The sequence below is a fragment of the Papaver somniferum genome, chromosome 2, assembly GCF_003573695.1.
Source record: "Papaver somniferum cultivar HN1 chromosome 2, ASM357369v1, whole genome shotgun sequence".
NCBI classification, from domain to species: domain Eukaryota; kingdom Viridiplantae; phylum Streptophyta; class Magnoliopsida; order Ranunculales; family Papaveraceae; genus Papaver; species Papaver somniferum.
This window is the reverse complement of record NC_039359.1, coordinates 104,092,753-104,113,929: the sequence shown is the minus strand read 5'-3', so window position 1 is coordinate 104,113,929 and position 21,177 is coordinate 104,092,753. Positions and strand designations below refer to the sequence as shown.

At 36.8% G+C, this 21,177-nt stretch overlaps 2 protein-coding genes across 4 annotated transcripts; one reads left to right on the top strand and one right to left on the bottom strand.

The window, feature by feature from the left end:
* Positions 1-11,439: 11,439 nt before the first annotated feature.
* LOC113348654 (tRNA (guanine(37)-N1)-methyltransferase 1-like) lies at positions 11,440-18,008 on the top strand. 3 transcript variants are annotated; one of them, XR_003359747.1, is made up of 11 exons: positions 11,440-12,364; positions 12,977-13,075; positions 13,234-13,353; positions 13,496-13,662; positions 14,109-14,179; positions 14,552-14,694; positions 14,992-15,103; positions 15,813-15,925; positions 16,005-16,144; positions 16,221-16,314; positions 17,592-18,008. XR_003359747.1 is itself a non-coding variant. In XM_026592501.1 (10 exons), the coding sequence occupies exons 1-9, from the start codon at positions 11,528-11,530 to the stop codon at positions 16,137-16,139; spliced, it is 1,797 nt and encodes a 598-aa protein (XP_026448286.1). In that variant the 5' UTR covers positions 11,440-11,527; the 3' UTR covers positions 16,140-16,144; positions 17,177-17,294. The 3 variants fall into 3 exon arrangements, 2 of the variants coding, with proteins under 2 accessions (XP_026448286.1, XP_026448284.1); XM_026592501.1 differs by lacking the exons at positions 16,221-16,314; positions 17,592-18,008 and adding an exon at positions 17,177-17,294; XM_026592499.1 differs by lacking the exon at positions 16,221-16,314 and having other exon boundaries at positions 11,441-12,364; positions 17,592-17,985.
* Positions 18,009-18,423: 415 nt separating this feature from the next.
* LOC113348653 (E3 ubiquitin-protein ligase CSU1-like) lies at positions 18,424-20,660 on the bottom strand. The gene is made up of 2 exons (XM_026592498.1): positions 20,322-20,660; positions 18,424-19,332 (listed from the first exon to the last, which is right to left on the bottom strand). Exons 1-2 carry the CDS (start codon positions 20,558-20,560, stop codon positions 18,657-18,659), a joined length of 915 nt encoding a protein of 304 aa, XP_026448283.1. The 5' UTR covers positions 20,561-20,660; the 3' UTR covers positions 18,424-18,656.
* Between the last annotated feature and the right edge of the window lie 517 nt (positions 20,661-21,177).

Sequence of the window (21,177 nt, the reverse complement as noted above, 5' to 3'; positions counted from 1 at the left end):
TTCAGCTTCTACGACCCCCGCCTCTGTGTTGTTATCACTGTTGATAAACGACTGTGAGTCTGTTCTTCGTGTTCTTCAGTCCTGCAGCAGCAGAAATGGTGTTATCTGCAACTCGATTTTTCGGCTCTGTGATGCTCTGTAACTCTCCCAAACTCTCTCTCTCCCTTCCTCGCAACCTCAACAACATATTTATATCCAACAGGTGAAGAAAATCCTCCGTAATAACTCAAAATTATCTTCATATATCCGGCAGTGAAGAAAATATTTTCTGGAATATTTTCTTTCGATTCTTGATTCCTTCACGCGTTTGTGGATGTCAACTTCTCCTTTTTTACCTCGTACACGCTTCCAACAGTTGTTAGAGTCTTCCCAGCATGCGCAAACTCTCTCCAACTCATGCAAATCCCGTGAATATCTCCTCTCTTTGCACACACACCTCTAATTTCTTCCCAAAGATTATCCATCCAAACTGGATCAATTCCAACGACCCTACCACGCCTGTTAAGCTAAATAAATTCTTCCCATGAAGTTTCAGCCATTGAATCACATTATAACCCCTCCAAATCACGAACTCAAAATCTGTGAATATTTTCCCGCCAAAATTTATATTTGAATTTGAAGAAGATGGGTGTTGTGGACAAAAATGGGTGATGTGGACAAAAATGGGCTACATATAGCCGTGGGTGACAGTTACCAAAAATGGGGGTCCGTGTAGCAAATGTCCTCCGGGGTGCTCCGAGCAACTTTTCGAGCCGAATTTTCCAACAATATTTATTTTCCAAAAATACCTAAAAATACATAAAAAAAACAATATTAGTACAAAAATCGAGTTCCAACAATATAGACATTGAGGAAAATTTAGACACAAAAATGTGTCTATCAAATACCCCCAAACTTATTATTTTCTAGTCCTCGAGCAAATCTAGAAAATAAAAATGACTACACTTAGCACGTGCAGCAAGCCGTTAAACCGCTAGGTGGCCCTAGTGGCGTAGTGTTGTCTCCGGAGGGTTTACCAGAGGTGTACCCACAAAACCATTACTCCAGACCCTAGCTATCTACGCAGAACCTTGGAAGGCACTAAAGAATCTCCTTGGTTGGCATACAAACATTGATTATAGGAGGAAGTACCTTGATGCGAATTTCCAATTGTTGTACACGAGTTTGCACTCAGCATACTATAATTCATATATAAGTGACCGAGCTCTACTCAGATAGTTTCTAGATATCATAACTGGAGTCAACCAATCACATGGAAAGATTAAGAAGATGGATAAAGAGATGGTTAAAAGAGAACGGTGTTTCCCACATCTGTCTGAAGGCCTCTGCCAAGGTGAACCTATCCTAATGGACTGAGATACCGGTCTGACTAATATCAACACGACTGGCATATACAAGGGGACCAGTGGTCGATAAACCTAACTCTAGGTCAACACAACTGGCATATACAAGGGAACCAATGGTCGACTTTATTGAATTTATTCCGGTTGGTCTAATGGTCTGGTCTTTTTTTTTTTTTTTTGGTGGTATCTCAATCACTCTATTCCACCCTAGCAAAGGTAACAACTTGAATCGTGTGGCCACAAAATCACTTAAAAAATAAAAACAGAAGGATTAGGATTCAACGAGATATGACGAAACTACCATGTTTTTTTTAATTCTAACACCTAAGCTCTGTGCTTTTATGAATAGACTCTTTATATGTTTCCATCTAATCAGATTGGTTCCCAACTCCTACAACCAAGATGTTCCCATCCACTTAGATTGGTCAGTGTCAACCTTAATAAGCATAAATTTCTAGGCTCTGGAGTTTATTTATTGCAACTAAAAGTTTCTCCCATACCCCCAAACTTAAATCTAACATTGTCCTCAATGTTCTAAAGATAAAATTAAAAGCATGAACAAGGAGAAATTGTTACCACTTGAAGCAAAAGAGTTAAGGAAAGATATTACCGTGTTGCATGAGCATGGGTTACCTCCCAGGAAGTGCTAAGTTTAAAGTCTTCAGCCAGACTAAGAAAGGATTAGTCACCACGAAGAATCATATAGCAGCAGCCGGAATAATTGCGGGTCATCTGAATCAAAAAGTGTTACCCAAACGAAGAGAAAATCGCAACAGACCATGAAGATACCGAACATACCCTTACTTAACTTTAAGATAACAATATCTAGTTGTGGTTCAGGTTCGGGTTCTATAACTGGGTCTAGATAAAAGGTTTTCATCGGCTGGACTTCCTCAAAGGCAGGATCCTGAAGGTCAGGTTGTATAGTCTGGAAATACTCAACTAAGAATTTAGAAGCACATAAAAGTAACCTGAATAACTGGGGATCCTCTAAGTCAATCAAATTTGACTTACACAGCTGACCATAATGAACGTGGTGGTCTTCCTTAAACAAATGTGTCGACCCTAATCTCCTAAAGTAATTAGGTTTAGTCTCAAAACTCAATAATTGACACATCTGAAACTTATACGTTCCCACAATTGGTTGAAAAATATTTGGTGGGAAAACAAAGTCAATTTGGGTACTCGCCTGGGTAAACCACATCAACCAGAGGATGGGTTTCTAACAACTGAACTTCTTCCTGGAAATTATTAGGTTCAGGAGATCTAGTATGAAGGTATTCTGGCACAATGGTTGAGGCACATATATCAAGTCCTAAGTGAGGGGACTTTATGAGAGTTAAAGGTAAGGCACTAGGAAAGTGATAATCACCCCCAAACTTAGAGTTTTCGGTGTCTCTAGATAGACTAGTGACAATCTCCCTAATTTCTAGATCATCAGATTCTTGAAAATAGTCAATTGATTCTTCTAAGTTACAATCAGCATCCTCACTTACCTCTACGAGTTTATCTTCTTCTAAGACTAGCGTTTTTAACTCGCTAGACTCTAAAACAATATTCTCAGGGTAAACTCTTTCCTCTAAACCATTATTGGCTTCGCAAAAAGGAGATACTACATCGTCTAAAACGGGGATACTTATAGTCAAATCCTCGTCCTTTTGAATAAGTGAATAATTACTAAAATTATTTGGATTTGAACTAGAAATAATATTATTATTGTAAAGCTCAATTGGAGTAACAAATTCCTGATCGCTATGCCTATATGTGTCTGATTCTTCATCAACACTATCCTCATCATAATCATCATTATAATAAAATGAAAATGGTTGAACCTCATCTAAACTAGTAGTGTTACCAATTCTAACCTCGTCATCTTGATTATGTGAATAAAAACTATCCTTATTTTCAAGGGTGGTATTGGGAACACTATATTGGAACTTAAGACTATCTTGAGCAAATTTTTCCATAATCCTATTTGTACTCTCATTAAACTGCTTGAGGAACTCTTCTAGAGACATCTTAGTTGACTGCTCTACAGACTCTTCTGGAATCGGAATATTATAAGTCTCTTTCATAAATAAGTGAAACTTCTGTGTTGACTCACTGAAACTCTTGAGAGACTCTTCTAGAGAAATAGGAGGATCGTTTTGCTCGTATGACCTGTGGGTGTGTGAATAGTAATTAGGCTCATCATGGTATGACCCATAACCTTCAAAAGGTGGATGTTCCCAACCACTATTCACACTATGGTCAAAGTAGTAATGTCCATTTTGTTCAATTGGATATTCGTTGTATTGGCTATTGTACCAGTTTGACATTCTCAAAATAAACCCACTGACAAGGCTGACTCTACCATAGAAAACCTACTGATTTCTAGCAAACAAAAAGCATGATGGCTCCACTTAGATTGTTTCTAGACCAACTTCTAATCCTTCGAAAGGGAATTCGTTACAATTTAAGCAAAACCCTCTGGAATCAATCCGAGTTAAAGTAAGTTGAATAGAGGCGAGGGAAGCTCGGTGGAGCTTTGATACCCAAGGCCTCACCGGTATTACAAGGCGGCGCAGTCAGCATTCAACTTACAGAAACCGTCAAGAACTTCGAAGTATGCTTAAAAGAGTAACCAATATTTTTCGAATGACTTTCCTGTTAAGCTCGTTACCCTATCGGTCTCGTTCTAGTCAAAATTTTAGGTTTAGGTTCGCGTTTGGTGTCGTTTTCCTAAGACGGGAAAGAAGAGAACGGTGATGAAATCCGAACCCTTATCTTGTATGGCCAGTCCTTGCCCTTTACTAGGAAATTAAATCAGCCGTTTTCAAGTCCTCAACATATATGCATACGAAGGAAGACAGTAACTCGCTGACAGGGGATTCACGAGTGTTTCGACAAACTTACCTCCCGTACCAGACGGGGGATGAACCTTTGTATTCGACTCGGGCCACGACTCCTATGTCATGTACGAACCCGAGGGGCCGAGGTGATATCGTAATCACCGTCCTTCTCTGCAAACAATTTATATATAAACTATCCTTCCGTAGGGTTTAAAAAATAATGTCCCAAAATTTAAAGTCCAAAGTCCAAAAATATAAAGTGCAAAAGAAAAAGAAAGTCTAAAAAAAATAAAAATCTACAAAAATAAAAATGTCTCTCTTTTTTATAAAATAAAAAAGAAATATTCTTCTTTCGCTCCTTTCGCTTTGCCTTTCAATCGAAGTCTTTAAGTATTCACCAAAAGCTTTGGCAAAATTTTCTTTCGCTCCAAATTCCGAATTCTGTAAGAAAAAGACAAAAACCCAAAAACGTAAAGAAGAACAAATAAAATAAAAACCTAAAAAAAAAAATCTAAAAACTCTAGCCTAAAGACAAGTCAGCGTCGGCGGCGCCAAAAATTTGATGGGTTTCAAAGTTGTTGTAGTAAAAAGGTTCGTTGAGACTTGTGAAGGAAGATTTTTTTAGACTTAATTTTTATAAATAAAAAAAATATAACAAACTCGAATAAAAAGTGTTGTGAGAATTATGGAGAGATTGGGGCTAGGATTCCGCTATTTACCAATTCCAAAGTGATACTAATTATAATCATGCAATTTCACACGTTCAAATTGATTCTCAACTATTGCAAAAGTAGATTTTTAGAAACAACAAATGTTAGTCCAAAGCATGAGACATCAAAACCCTAGGCTAAGCATGTTCCATCAAAAGAAAATACAATTGTTTAACAAAAACCATAAAATCTATTTTCAATCTAGGCAAATAATCATAAATAAAAATTGCACAAATTAAATAATTAAGAATTACCACTTTTTCATTGGAAAGATAGCATCCTCCGTCGCCCCAAGGATTGGGTTTAGCTCATCATTGTGGAAACACGCTCAAAAGTTGATTTCATTGCTCAAAGTGTTTACAAATGATGAATTGGAGAAAAACTATTAAAAATCGGGTGTTTGCAACGTTTTTAATTGTTGCAAAACACTGTTACATAAAACGATAAAAGCCAACTGTCGTTGTTCAGCTTCTACGACCCCCGCCTCTGTGTCGTTATCATTGTTGATAAACGACTGTCTTTGTGAGTCTGTTATTCGTGTTCTTCAGTTCTGCAGCAGCAGAAATGGTGTTCTCTGCAACTCGATTTTTCGGCTCTGTGATGCTCTGTAACTCTCCCAAACTCTCTCTCTCTCCCTTCCTCGCAACCTCAGCAACATATTTATATCCAACAGGTGAAGAAAATCCTCCGTAATAACTCAAAATGATCTTTATATATCCGGCAGTGAAGGAAATATTTCTGGAATATTTTCTTTCGATTCTTGATTCCTTCACGCGTCTGTGGATGTCAACTTCTCCTTTTTTACCTCGTACACACTTCCAACAGTTGTTAGAATCTTCCCAGCATGCGCAAACTCTATCCAACTCATGCAAATCCCGTGAATATCTCCTCCCTTTGCACACACACCTCTGTTTTCTTCCCAACGATTATCCAGCCAAACTGGATCAATTCCAACGACCCTACCACGCCTGTTAAGATAAATAAAGTCTTCCCATGAAGTTTCAGCCATTGAATTACACTATAACCCCTCCAAGTCACGAACTGAAAATCTGTGAATATTTTACCTCCAAAATTTATATTTGAATTTGAAGAAGATGTGTTGTGGACAGAAATGGGTGATGTGGACAAAAATGGGCTACATATAGCCGTGGGTGACAGTTAGCAAAAATGGGGGTCTGTATAGCAAATGTCCTCCGGGGTGCTCCGAGCAACTTTTCGAGCCGAATTTTCCAACAATATTTATTTTCCAAAAATACGTAAAAATACATAAAAAAACAATATTAGTACAAAAATCGAGTTCCAACAATATAGACATTGAGGACAATTTAGACACAAAAATGTGTCTATCACCAAGGTACGGGTTCAACTTACTAATCCACGAGTTTTCCTAAACTCGGTAGTCTGACGAATACAATTGGTGTGTGCACGTGTTTTTATACAAAATAAAACCCACTGACAGGGGATTCGTGGGTGGAAAGAATCTTACCTCTCGTACCAGACGGGCGATGAACCGTTGAAGTCGACCCAGGACACCGACTCCCATGTCAGTGTACGAACCAGAGGGGCCGATACAGTATCGTAACTGTCGTCCTTACCTGCAAACAATTTATATTTAATTTTAACCCTTCCTTAGGGTTTTAAAAATAGTAATGTCCAATGTCCCAAAAATAAAGTTCAAAAAGTCCAAAAATATAAGATCACAAAAAATAAAACCATGTTTACAATTTCTAAAAATAAAATAACTATATACAATATCTTCTTTTTCACTGCTTTTGGATTCCTCTTTTCTTTCCTTCTTTGACTTCACTTTTTTCTTTTCAGCACTTTCTCTCTTTTTCTTTAGCTCGGAACCAAATCTGAAAGCAAGCATGAAATACCAAAACGCGTAAAAAAGAACAAAAACAATAAAAATAAAACCTAAAAACAAATCTATAAACAAGTTTGCATCGGCGACGCCAAAAATTGATATAGTTTTGAAAGTGGTAAATAAAGTTCGTTCAAAAACTTGTAAAGATTTGGTTTCAGAATTTAATAATATAAAATATATACAGAAGATGTCACAATATCGAGAGGTACCGAGACTCAGGATTCTACCAATTCTCACATTCACGTGGTTCAACTAATAATTCTAGACATTTATAGCTCAAACAATAATAATTTATTGACTCTAATTCATTGCCAAAAGTATATTTTGAAAGTAATTATTGAACATCTAAAGCATGAGACATCAAAACACTTAAGAAAATATGACCCATCAATTGAAATCACAACCATTCAATAAAATCATAAGATACAATTAAAAATCAATGCAATAAGTCATAAAAGAATTAATAGAATTACCACATGCGTGAAGAATGGCTTCCTCCTTTGTCCCAGTGTTGGGGTTTAGCTCCTCATATCAAAAACACGCTCAAAATAATAACTCATGGCTTATAGGTGTTTTTATTGAAGAAATAACATAAAACAGAAGTTTGCAACGCTGCGGTGGTGTTACAGACGTCACTGTTACAAAGAAGACAGTTGGAATTGGTTTACTCAGTCACTGGTACAGTTGCTATAAGTATTTTGCCAGAACCACTGGAGAACGATACTTGGCTTTCGCTGTTGAGTCTAAGACCGTCTCTGAGACTGTTTTTGTGCGTCACTGTTCTTCTCCTTCTCTTCTGCTGGTGAAGAGCTCGACTCTGCAGCTTCCGTCAATATTATTCCGAGCCTCTGTGGTGCTCGTAATCCCTCTGCAACTCACCCCCAACTCCCGATTACTCTTTTACAGGCTCCTACCTTATTATATATACATCACAGGGTCTAAAATAACTCGATTAAATCCTTTTCCCTCCCCTCAAGTCTCGAACATTCCTTCCCTTTTCTGCTTCACCTTTACGCGGATATACTGACTCAATCCCACTTTCCTAACCGTATGAGATCTCTAAGAATATACTATCTCCAATAAAACTCACGTACTTTACAAAAATACAGCCAAGCCATCCCGATATATCTCTCCTCCCCTGTTTTCTTGTGATCTTGTATTTTTCTTCGATTCCAAGCCGCATACAGTCCCTGACTCGTCTAAGATTTTTTACAAAGATATATTTTCGTAAATCAGGTAAGATATCCTTCCCAAACCCACGTAACTTCTAAAAATATTATCAAATCCCGGGAATTTTTCCACCTCCCTATTTTATCGAGACAATGAGAGAAACTCCTCTTTCTTCGTATCCAAGCTCATTATCCGTCCAGTTTTAATGTAACAGGATTAAGCAAAGCCAAATTCGAGAAGAACTCTGACTGAAACTCGCCCAAACTCGATCCGAAACTCTGCCGGGAGATTGCCAAGTTTTCCCTCCTTTTCTTTCTTTTGAACGATGAAGATGAGTATGCTCCTTATCCAATGCTGGGGTGCAGTTAAAAATTAGGGTGCCCCTTAGTAATTCAGATTTCCCTTATCCAAATGAGGTGTACCTTTAGTAATTTTCTCCCACTATTGCAAAAATCGCTTTTCGAGCCAATTTCGCCGCAAAAGCTTATTTCTCCAAAAACACCTACAAAAATATAAAATAACCAAATAAGTACAATATCGAGCACTATCAATATAGAAAATCGATATGAAAATAGACACATAAATGCGTCTATAAATAACTCGTAACCATTTTGTATTTGATAAGTTCGCGAACTGTCCAAAACAACTTTCATACTCAAATGCAAAAAGTATCAAAGAACCTTTCAAAATCAACCAGTTTGTGAACTGCATAAATCAGTTCGTGTACAATTAAAAGAAAGAGTATCCGGAAACATCTCAAAATCGACTAGTTATTTCACGAACTAAACAAAATAGTTTGTGAAGATAAAAATTAACTTGATTACTCCTTATTACTTGAATCTTTCTTTGCAATGTTCATCATAATGCTAAAGTCATACAACATGTCTTAGTAGATAAAATGGTATATAACATGAGTAAATAGGAAGTCAGTCCTCACGTACCTTTGTTGATGAAATTTTGTCGACGTCGTTGTTCTTCAGTCTTCAAGATCGATTGGTGAATTCTGATACTCAAGTACCATGCTATATTCGTAGTCCAAGACTGACTCTGGTAGACTTTAAATCAAAATTTAGTTTTGATTATTTAAATTTGACAACAAGCTTGACATACCAAAACTTGTGATCAGTTTGACCGAATGATGCTCTAACATTATCCCCTTACCTATACATTCTCTGCTATGAAGCTCTGTCATCTTTATATTGATAAACTAACTAGAATTTGAATTGTTTCAAGGTATTAAGATTTATAAAAATGGACCAGACATTACTCATTTGTTGATGATTGTTTGCTCTTTTCTAAGGCTACTACTCTTGATTTCCAAAATATAAACGATTATCTCCATAAATATTTCCTAGCCCTGGACTAAAAATCAATTTCGATAAATTGGTATTTTATTTACCAAGGAAATTCGTACTCATGTGTTAAACCAATCATATTTTTTGTTTTTGAACATTCACACTCTTGACTTAGGTGGAAAGTATTTGGGTACCCCTATTTCTTTCCAAAAATCCAAAATCCAAATTCATATGGGTATTTTGCAATCTATTTGTGCTAGGATTATCTCCTGGTATCATAAACTCATATCTCAAGCTGTTAGGACATCCCTTGTCAAACATTTTGGCCAGGCTATCCCTATATGCCAGATGATTTTCTTCCTTATTCCTAAAGCTCTTTGCAGGCAGATGGATGCCATTTATGTAAATTTCGATGGGGGAGACGTTAAATCCTAAAGATAGGAAGTTTCATTTGCCAGGGTGGGATATTCTATGCTCCCTCAAGTGTTAAGGAGGACTGGGTTTTAGTAAAGCTGAACTGAACAACCTTGCTATGCTTGTTAGGAATGCCTATAAACTGGTGGATGGTCCTTATTGTCTTATAAGTTCTGTTTTTAAGGCTAGATACTTTCCTAACTCTGACTTATTAAATGCTAAGTGTCCCTTTACCCGCTCTTGGACATGGGATATCTTTTCACCATTAAGAAGCTCATAGATAGTTGACGATGGTCAATTTATTGGTCCTTGGTGTGATAATTGGATTCTCTTTTTAAATTCTGCTAAACCATATCCCGATGTTCCTCAAAATCCCATTTTAAAAGTGGTTTACATTATTAACCAGGATTCTAGATCCTGGAACTTAACTAGATTAAATACTCACTTTGATAATACTTATGTTGAGAAGATTGTATCTATTCCCGTAAGCCAATCATGCATTCTTGATAGGTGATACAAGGGCTTGAAAACTTTTAAAGAATGACAAATTTAGTTCTAAATATACATATTTGGGCTTCAGAGGTCCTAGATTTTCTCTAAATAACAATCTTTGGAAGTGCACTTGGAATATTAAAATTCATCACTATACCAACTCTTTGTATAAAAGATTTTAGGAATGCAATTTATACTAGAACTATCTTCAGGTTAAAATGCCCATGTACTCTGTAATTTGCCCTAGATGTATGATTTTTGATGAATCTGTTATGCATTATTTGGTTATATGTCCTTTTTCTAGTTCCATTTGAAATTCATCTCTCCTTTTATTGCCTACTTATTCTTTCTATGCTTTCTCTTTTCATGATTGTCTTGTTAACATTGTTTCCACTTTATCTAACGAGTCTGAATCCCCCCCTCCCCCTATCATGTGGTCTATTTGGAGTAGTATGAATGATCTTGTTTTTAGTATGAAAAAGAAAAACCAATGTGTTGTTGTTGCTAGAGCCAGAGCTGTGCCTGTCCTCAAAATCCTTATTCTTCAACCTAGACCTTCCTGAATGTCATTAGTTATGTAAAATGGATGCCTCCTCCTTCTCCAGATTGGGTAAAATGTAACACATATAATGCTTTTGATGACATCTTTTTGACTAATGGTGTAGGGTATGTAATGATGGAGTCCTCCAATAAGACTTCTTTTTGTGTTAATATTACTTTGAAGTTGATTCTCCCGAAGAAGCAGAAACCCGTGCAATATGGGCCATTTTGAAGAAGGTAGTGGAGTTACAACTTACTTATGCAATTGTGAAATGTGATGCTAAGGATCTGGTTTACCAATCTTTAGCAGGAAAGTTTGATGACAACCAATAGGCGAATGCTCTTCTCAAAAAAATTTACTCTTTTAGTTTCAGTCTTGTGGCTTGTAAGTTTGCTTTCGTTCCTAAAATTTGTAATGTCGTTGCCCACACCTTAACTCAATAGGCTAAGGTAAATGCTTTATTTATGTTCTTGTCTAGACTTTCATTATGGTTTCTGCCTACTGTCGAGGCAGACTGTTATAGCCTGTTTGGATAGCACATCAGAAGTCAATATGAGTGTCGAATTTCAAAACGACTTCTAAAAGTCCAAAATGTAACTTTTTATGAAGCAAAATTGTTTTGCTTATGACTTATACTTCTAGGGAAGAAGAGGGCAGATTTATATCCAAAAGCACTATTGGCTTTTTCTATAGCCTTTGTCTATAAAGAAAAAACAAACAAAAAAGTGTTTCCACGGTCGCATCAAGACCAGGATATGGTTAACTAGTCCGCTGTTCGCATGGCTAACCACACCAAAGAAATGTTTGGCGGGGATTTTTTCTGAACTGGTGTATGAAGCACTCACTCAGTGTGGTCTTATCCCCATGGCTACGAAATTAGTTCTTCAATCTCATCCTCTTCCTGTTTTCCTTTTTTCTGCAAATCATTTCCTTCGAAAGCAATCGCCACATAACTCATCACTTTTCACTTCATTCTCCACAGTTTCTTCACCTCAAACCCTAACCCTAACTCATCATATCATTTATGGTCCATCTCTTCACAAAGGTACAAATCCATCTCAATCCTCTGCTCAGGTTGTCGATGAAGATGAAAGAGAAGTAATCAATAAGGAGAGTTTCTCCCGTGTTTTTGAGCTATCCGCCCTAAGAGTTCCTGCAGAAGAATGTTTTGCCCTAGAAAATCGATTGAGAGGACATTTATTGAATTGGCCTCGCGTTCGTAATATTGCTAGGGTTCCTGGGGATGAAATGGAGGATGAATTCAAGAAGATATTACCAGAGAAAAATGACACAGGCGAAGATGAGGAAGAGAAAAAGATATTAGATTCATTAGATCGCCGTTTATATGGTAAAGCTGATGATGATGGTGAGGAATTGAGTCCAGTTCTGTATAGAGATAACATCATGAAGTCGTTCAATTCTCGTGGTTATGTCAATTTCAGGAATGTTGCCAAGATTTCAAGACCAAAGAAGAAGAACAGTAATAAGAGGAGAGATGAGGGAGAAGGTTCTGATAGGGAGAAGAGAATTGGTAAGAATGATTTTGCAGTGGTAGAAGTTGTTGGAAATGAGAATGATGATTTTAGTGGATTGCTTGGTGAGGATTTTAAGGGGGGAAGATGGAGAGGCTCAACAAGATTGCTGCTGTTGGATGAAAACCTTGCTAACAAAAATGTTGAAGAGCTCCCTGAAGCCGTCAAGGTGGCTTTTTTCAACACTTTGATTATTTGTGAGTTGCTTCCATTGGTTTGTCTCTAATATGCTTTCTTGTATGGTTTTAGTATCTGTTAAACTAGAAATTTTAGGATTAATAAGAACTGCAATGACCTAAGGTATAACGTCAATAAATCTAGTTGATTGCATGACTCGGGCCGAAGAGTAAACCTTTTATTTTTGTACTAGTCATGTTACTCATGCTGCAATGAGGGACAGAGTGATGCTATAATTCTGACCTTACCTCGTAGTCTGACTCACCTGTCTCTGGTGTTTGGTGTTTTCCATACACAGTGAAAAACTAATACTGCCCCTAAAACATGCAACTTTCCACTTCACAAAGTATGTTAAGTTCTCATAAAGCATAGCCTAACATCTAAGCATGGAAGAATGAGAAGTATCAGAAATGGGAAGAAGGGCAAAAGATGAGTAGGATCCAACTCTAACATAATGTATCTAAATACTCACAACTCAAGGAGAAGAAATTTTCCATAACGTGGAGTCTTGTTTTTCTTTTTTCTTTCTTATATTTATATGTGTTCCGCCACTTACCCTCATGCTATATACTTAAGTAACTTAACAGTCTAATGTGTGCTTTAGGCCGTGATAACAGGAGAACTCGCACAAAGCAGGAAAACAATACCTGAGCTTGTACAGTGCAAGCTGACATTGTTTTATAATTATTGGCAAATGAACGAGGTATTTGACATTCTGCTAATTACACCCTATTTTTTTGGGTATGCTTTCTTTCTAGGTTTTCCTTACTAGTACAAGTACTTAAATTGTATCTCATTTGACCTTTTTACGCTTTTGGTGTTCTTTAAGTTTGACTAATTTTTGAATGATTCTCCTTGCAGATATTAGAGGCCTTGCTTCCTAGAGGTGCAATTGTTCCTTCAGCTTTTGAGACAATTGGACATATTGCTCACCTGAACTTGAGAGATGAGCACCTTCCTTGCAAGAAACTTATTGCGCAGGTTTCAGTCTACAACTATATTTGTTTTGTTTGTTTGGGGGCACAATATGGCTACGTTAACTTGCTTGATAGTGCAATTGGTGTTTTACAAGGTTCTTTTATAACCCTTCTCATCAGTTATAACAAATGCTAATCTGTTTCAGGTAGTGTTGGATAAAAATAAGCCAAAAATACAAACAGTTGTTAATAAGGTTGAAAGCATTCAAAACGAGTACAGAACAATGCAGCTCGAAGTTCTCGCTGGAAATAATTCCCTTGTAGCTACTGTCACGGAGAACGGAATTCGTTTTCACGTAGATTTAGCAGCAGTGTAAGTCCTTTTATACCTAAAATTAGATATAAAATTCATATGTAACTCATTTAACTAACATTAAGCAACCGCGTGCTGGGTACATCTCATTTAATGCGCCTATACATCATGTGTTGATGTTTATAGGCGTACTTCCATATTACATCATTACTATTAACATTGTCATTACCCGAGTTTCTTTACTTCAAAATCTGCATATGCTTTCTAGTCAGACTTATGTTATTAGAAACATTTTGGTCTTTTATGAAGAGGAATGTATATATGTATATCAATCTTCTCTGTATCCAATGGTAATTGGTTTTGTCGAGTGTGTGCCCGTTGTATTTTCCGAATCCTGAAATCAATTTCAGTAGAAGAACTGAGGAAGTGATTGTAATTTTGTCTTCTGGTTATATATCGTACCCTCCTGTTGTATAAACAAGGATTTTCATGTTTCTTTTATGCAGATATTGGAATTCAAAGCTAGCCACTGAAAGACAAAGGCTGGTTAACCGCTTTACTAGCAGTGATATTGTTTGTGTGTTCTTTTCTCTTTAAACATTGTTGCTCATTATTGTTCTACCTTCTTGTGCTAAGTGTCAGTTTGGTGTTTACCATCTTAGCTAAACTAATCTGTGGCGTTCTTAGTTATATGGACCACTACTGGTATCTTTCTCATCTTGGCATGTATACCAAAATTTCTGTTTTTGTAATGATATCACTCCTAACATTTTCGACGTATTATTTCTTCCTCACTTAAACACATCTATAAAATGTATGAACTTCCATCTTAATGTAGGATCTATCATATCCTGATTTGTCTTCGAAGTTGATCAATTAGGAGATATTTCTTTTCGTTGACATTGAGTAGCTAGCCTGACAAACGAGTTATTCTCTTAACAATGGACAGGTGATGTTTTCTCTGGTGTCGGTCCAATAGCTTTAGCTGCGGCAAAGAAAGTAAAACTTGTCTATGCTAATGATTTAAACCCTGCTGCTGTGGAATATCTAGAAAGAAATTGTGTTCTCAACAAACTTGAGAGAAAGATTAAGGTACGGGCATGATCACTACTTAAATAAAGTCCAGTGGGTTATTTGTTTTGTCGGAATTAGCAATACAGTATTTATATCTTATCAAATTCTTGAGACATTTCATGGTAGGAGCTATCTTATCAATGCGAATATTTTCTTGCATATACGTCTGTTTCTATCGTTTGTATCATTTCCTGCTTGTGCTGGTGCCAAGGCAGTCCTGCTTAAACACACAAAATCAGATACACTAGACTACATTACATGGAGTTGATTTTCCAGTCTTAACAGAAGTGTAACTGATATTTTAATAAACCTCAGGTTTCTAACATGGACGGTAGGAGGTTCATCGTTGCAATGTTTAACAGCCATAAAGCGAAATCTATCACACAAGTAGTTATGAATTTGCCGAATGATGCAGTGGAGTATCTTGGTCAGTTGGTTTCAAGACCTATCATGCTTCTACATTTATTTATAATAACGTCTGTTTGGTTAAGGCAGCGTTTTTGTAGTTTATTTTATGTATACTTGGTCCCGTTATCTTATATTGATGAAATTGACTAGTGAGAAGTTGGCAACAGCAACTTTATCTTGTAGCTCCCCTTCTACCAACTAACCTACTGTAATATAGGTCCTCGGCCACTTTTCCTCGGACACTTCCAGTTCTAGAATTTGATGCATTAGCACCAACACTATCATAAGCTTTCATCTCCTAACTCTACCATGGTAGTACAGGTCTCCTTATATAAGATATATATATATATTTTGGCAGTGCTTGTAGATATTAATGCCTGCCTCGAGTATAAATATCCTGAATGGTCAGCTGCATATTCTCATGATGGCTGAGGAGCAGACAGAGCGTAGAACGAGAGGTCGTATTATATTTCTGCTTTTGCTGAAATAGAGCCAGTGTATGTTTGATAGAGAATATATGTTGTTGCTTGAATCCTGATCTACTAAATCCTTAAAAACTATAAGTTTCTGTCTCAAGCATGGGTGGCTAGGAGGTCCTCATTTGATCCTTGTGGCATCATGATGTCATCATGAATTGGGACAAATTCGGCTCCGAAAGTTTAGAGGATCCTTATTGTTCTCTCTCCTTCTCATGTGTTTTGGTGAAAAACTCTCTTTTTTGCCTGCAGATGTATTTAGGGGGATATTCATAGAGCGACCTAAGGAGATGATTTCACCAATGCCCATGATCCATGTATATGGATTCTCCAATGCATCAGATCCTGAGTTTGACTTTCACCAGGTCTATATTAATATCAACATACTGCTTCAATTTCCACCCTGCCAAGTGCCTATAACTTATAATTTTTTTATTATTGCAGAGGATTAGGATCTCGCTGAAGGAGGTTGCAGTTGAGGTAGAAATACATAGGGTCCGGCATGTTGCACCCGGGAAATGGATGTTGTGTGCTTCATTTGTTCTCCCAGAGATTGTAGCATTTGCAAGTCTAAGTTAATACAGGTAAGAAAACTTCTTTGGTGTGTTAATTCACTGTAAAATGCGAATGTATGAATTGATAACATTAAGGTTTTTCTAGGTTTATGAAAGTCTGGGCCCTGGAGATACCTTTACCACGCATGAATACTTTTATGTTTTGCTCAGTGAGTCCATTGAGCTGTTTCTTTGACAATGTGAGAACACACAGAAATAGCTTATCTCCAGTACTTGATTTTTTTTATATCATTAGACAACTGCTGTATTAAAATTCACTGTGTAAATGTAAAAGAAGGGACAATTCGTTACTAAAGTTTGGAGATCCTAGATATGATTTCTAGAGCTTGTTCTAACATCATAGGGACCCCATACACAGATAAGTTCAGATCTCGTAAAACATCTCATACTTTTCTAACGTTGGTCTTCATGCTTCTAGCTTAGGCCATGATGTTCTACGAGGGATTAGGAATTCCCTTAAAAATAATCAATGTCGAGTTTTAGCGAATTTCATGAAAATTGTAATTATTTTCGAGAACAACATGATTTTTTTTATTTTTTTTAAAGAAAACTGTTTTACAAAATAATGATAATATATAATCGAGAAACCAAACCCTGACAGGGAAATGGTTTAGAATCTCTAGATTTGGTGTAGGAAATAAGGGTTTTGGGATATTCCTTACCCCATAAGATCTGACTTTTCCCTTAATTAAGGGTGCGGCCTTAAAGAGTAAAATTTGTTTGAATCTTTGAACTGATAACTATCTAGGACATCTTTATATTTATGAATTCAGAGGACTCGCTATGTAATTACACAGACTTGGACCACATTTCCTTGTTCCCGGTATACTTGTAGACTAAGGTTTTATTTGATATCTCAGGACATACCTTTTTCATGCAAGTTATAAATTATGGCATATACTCCCATATGGATAGTTTGCACAAGTTGCATTTGGAGTTTTTTTCTTCACTTTGTTGCTAAGCATAGTATGGTAAAACCGTAAAAGTTAAGTTAATCTGATTGCTTTCCCTTGCACCAACTCCAAGTGTTTATAATTCTAGGTGACATACAAGGAGTGTGACTTGATTAATGCATAAAAGAAAGTACGTAGTCGAGTTATTTCAGTTCTCAGATGAAGATTTGGTGCTGATAGATTCGTTTTGGAAGGCTAGATAACTCAGTTTGTAAGATCTTAATCCATTTCAGCTTCTGATCTCTGAGAATTTGTTGCAAGATATTGATGTTATTACCACACTTGCCAAATCTGTGTGGACGATCGAAACAATCTGTCTGGTCACCAACTAGGCAAAGATTTAGTAGTACGGATAGTATATATACGGGCAGGCAATTGTAGCAATTCACTAATCTCTTTCAAAACTACCTCACCCTCGAAAGAATCAAGGTCTCTATTAACTGTGTATATAATAGAGGGAGAGAACTTTATTCACTAAAGTGTTTCTTTTTCTTTTCTTTCAGGATTTAACATTACTACACCCCCACAAACAAAATTGGAGAGTGAAAGAAAGCGGACAATTGTACCTCTCGAGGAGTCTCAACTTCAGAAATTGTGTTCTTCTTCCTTACAAATTCATATTTGCCAGTCTGAGGAGTGAGGAGTAAAATCTTTTGTAAAACTCCAAATCCTAGTTTGAAAGAAAACAATCTTTTTTTAGACTCCAAATCCTAGTTTGAAGAGAACCTAAATTTTGGTACAGTATAATTTAATGTAGTCTTGTTTGCGGCAGTAATTAGACTCCATGTGAATTAATTGGAGCCAGTTTAATCTTATTAGGACCTGCGACAATTGAATAAACTGTGTATTTTTTTTTCAACTAGAAATATCTGTATATAGTCACTGCTTTTGCTTTTATCTGATGCAAGTACTTCACTTTTTATCTGATGCAATTAGAATTTGTATAGTGTTCCCTCTTAGAGTTCAGAAGTTCAATTAGATCTGATGCAAGTACTTCACTTTTTATCTGATGCAATTAGATATATCACCCTCTTAGTAGAGTTCAGAAGTTCAATTAGATCTGATGCAAGTACTTCACTTTTTATCTGATGCAATTAGAGTTTGTATATTGTGTTCCCTCTTAGAGTTCAGAAGTTCAATTAGAATTTGGTTGTTCCGTTCCCTTTACTTCAGAGTTTAGTATTTCATGTAAGCACTTGCAAAGTGCAATTAGAATTTGTATATTGCGTTCCCTCAAGTTCATGTAAACACACGCATCTATGGTGATTTTATCAGATTTTATTTATGGGAAGTAATGATTTAATGAAATTAAACAACAAAAAGAAAGAAAAGTGAACTTGGTAAATGCACTCTTACTCTGTAGATTTTACTCCCTACCTACACGTACTTCATCATCCATCAATTTTGTAAATTGCTTGTTCAGAAACAAAGATGTCTTAAGAAAAATGCTTTCCCCTTCATACAACCACCAGAAAGGAATATATAGTACAAGATAAAGAACTAGAATAGATCAACAACAATCTCCAATAAAGTTAACAAGGAGAGGAAAACGCTGTTACCACCAGGTATCATGTTTTCATTGCGGGTCTAACCAGCCCTAAGCCAGAACCACTGCCCAAATGCTTAAAATCAGTAGCTTGCAAATTATCATCATGTCCAGCAAACCCAGTTCCTCCTTTCCCTAGTCGCACCAGATTCTTCTCCTTGCATCCCTTGTTACAAGACAAACAGACTTTGTCAACAGCCATAAATCTATCTGCACACTTACTGCAAAACACATGCCCACATGTGTTGAGGGCCACAAGTGTCAATGTATTAGTTAGCGTAACTTTGCAACTAGGGCAGACATATGTATTATCCAGTGCATGGGATTTCTTTTCCTTATTTTTCTCTTCAGTAAAATGGACGGGAAAAAGGGTTTTCAACTTAAGCTTCTCTTTGCCTTCTGGACACACAGTACAGGTGGAGGGTGCATCCACTTTAACAGGAGCTTCAGGTGTTGCAGAGGGTAGCCAAAAGGCTTTCATGTCGCGAAGTGCTTCTTCTTCATATGATGTCACTTTTACACTATTTGCCCCATGGAAGCCACTCTTGTCTCGATTGAAGTTTTTGTCACTGTACTGAGGAACTGCGCCGTGATTTTGCTGATCAAAAGCATCAATCTCCCTTGCTTTCTGCAGCTGCATCTTCTCCTCGTCCTCTTCTTTCTCTTGCTTCTGTTGAGTAGCATGGGCAGCCAGCTTCCTACCAAATGCATAGAATGTAATGGTGAGGTTTGCAATCAACCGAAAGTATATATATCAGAAAAACCAAGTACAAAAAAACTACGAGTTGCCAGAACTTCATGCTATCAGAGTATAATAACTATTATTTAAATCAGTTCCATAAATTGCCATAAAAAAGAAATGACACGACTCTGCTAAAAATACAAGAGTTACAGACGCTAAGCACTATATGTGGCTGTTCAATCGTTCCAACTTCTTTTTCTAAAATGTATCTAGAATCTGGAGTCTAATTAGTATAATCCCAATTGAGCAAAAAGTAACTTACAGCAGGAGTCGGTAAAATAGAGAATGAGAACGGATTCACAGAAAGCTACAAACATGACACTGTATAAGACGGTCAGGCAAACTGACACAACTAAGCCTTGAACGGGCTTGTCCCCCTCTTAATCCATAATTATTTTAATCAGTGCTGATAAAATCACCAGAACATCCTATTGAAACTTTAGTCAGCTAAAGGTCCATATCACATCTATCTCCCAATTAACTTATTCTGTAAAAATATAATTAACTATTTCCTTTGATTCATATAATTATCCTCAAAACCACAAATCAGACCCGTATGCAGACAATTCAACTGTCTTACACAAGCATGCTTTAAATACCTATAAGCCCCTCAATAATTTTCCTACAGATAAACAAAACTAAATAATCATGATCCTCAAAGCTCTTCACACACTGCATTCAGTAACCTCAAAATACCCATCTATCACATTAGGAATCTTCCTTACGGTTAATCTCAAAACTCCCCCACATAGTTTACAGATTCAGACAAACAAAAAACCCTTCAATTCACTATATTTCACTAAATCCCTACTGTTTTTCCGATTAAATATAGCAAAATTTCCCAAATGTAAGCAACCAAGCAAAATCATAAACCCCCCAAATCTATAAGCAATCAACCCTAAATAATTCAGTGATATTCCAGATGGGAGAAAGATGAAGACTAACCTTTGAATGTCTTTCTTTTGAGACAATAAGCACTCGAGGATACACTCTTTGCAAAATACATGACCTTTTTGGCAACAAAGAGGATCAATGAAAGGCTTCAAGCAAAGGCAACAGGAATCAAAGGGCTTTATTGAATCCTTTCCAAGTCTTTCTCTCTGGGTTCCATATCCGAGCTTTTTCTTCTCATCATATGTGAAGAAAGCAAGATCATTGTTGTTCTTCGAATGTCGCTGAGGCATGGCTACTCAAAATTCACAAACCCTAGCTTGCGAATCGAATTTAGTCTTCTCTGCACCAAATAGATGGTCGGTGAACTTCTATTTTCGGTTATACCCTCGGCCTCGACAGGTAGAAGAAGAGCCTGTCTATTTAAAACAACACTCGGACCGGGAACAAATGTTTGGGCCTGAAATCCGAAGTTGAGTTTGGGCCTGAAATCTGACATATCATCGGTGAGCCTAGAGGTGAGCATGGTTTGGATTAGACCAGTTTTAGCTTCATCCGCATCTGATCCAATACAATAGCGTGCATTCCCATCCAATTCATCATCCAACAAATTTACATTGATGGATGTGGAAGGTCCGATGGATTTCCCATCCAATTCACCATCCAACAAATTTACATCGATGGATGTGGAAGGTCCAATAGATTTCGTTTAAAAATAAGTATTTGAAATAGAAAGAGAAAAAAGCAACAAAAATGACTTGAAATTTGCATAAAACCAACTCAACAACAATATATACATGTAACAAATGTTGTGGGAAACATCCAAAGAAAACAAATCTTAACAACAAGTGTCTGGTTTGTCACATAAAAAAAAATTGATGTCTAAAAAGACCGTAAAGCCTATATACAA

What these genes read in the sequence shown, in the direction of transcription:
- LOC113348654 (XM_026592499.1), top strand. Translation starts at nt 11,528, where the DNA reads ATGGCTACGAAATTAGTTCTTCAATCTCATCCTCTTCCTGTTTTCCTT. An exon ending in GCAAGAAACTTATTGCGCAG is followed by an intron (nt 13,354 to 13,495) that starts GTTTCAGTCTAC and finishes AATCTGTTTCAG; the next exon opens with GTAGTGTTGGATAAAAATAA. An exon ending in CTGAGTTTGACTTTCACCAG is followed by an intron (nt 15,926 to 16,004) that starts GTCTATATTAAT and finishes TTATTATTGCAG; the next exon opens with AGGATTAGGATCTCGCTGAA.
- LOC113348653 (XM_026592498.1), bottom strand. Translation starts at nt 20,560, where the DNA reads ATGCCTCAGCGACATTCGAAGAACAACAATGATCTTGCTTTCTTCACA. An exon ending in CAAAAGAAAGACATTCAAAG is followed by an intron (nt 19,333 to 20,321) that starts GTTAGTCTTCAT and finishes TGCATTTGGTAG; the next exon opens with GAAGCTGGCTGCCCATGCTA.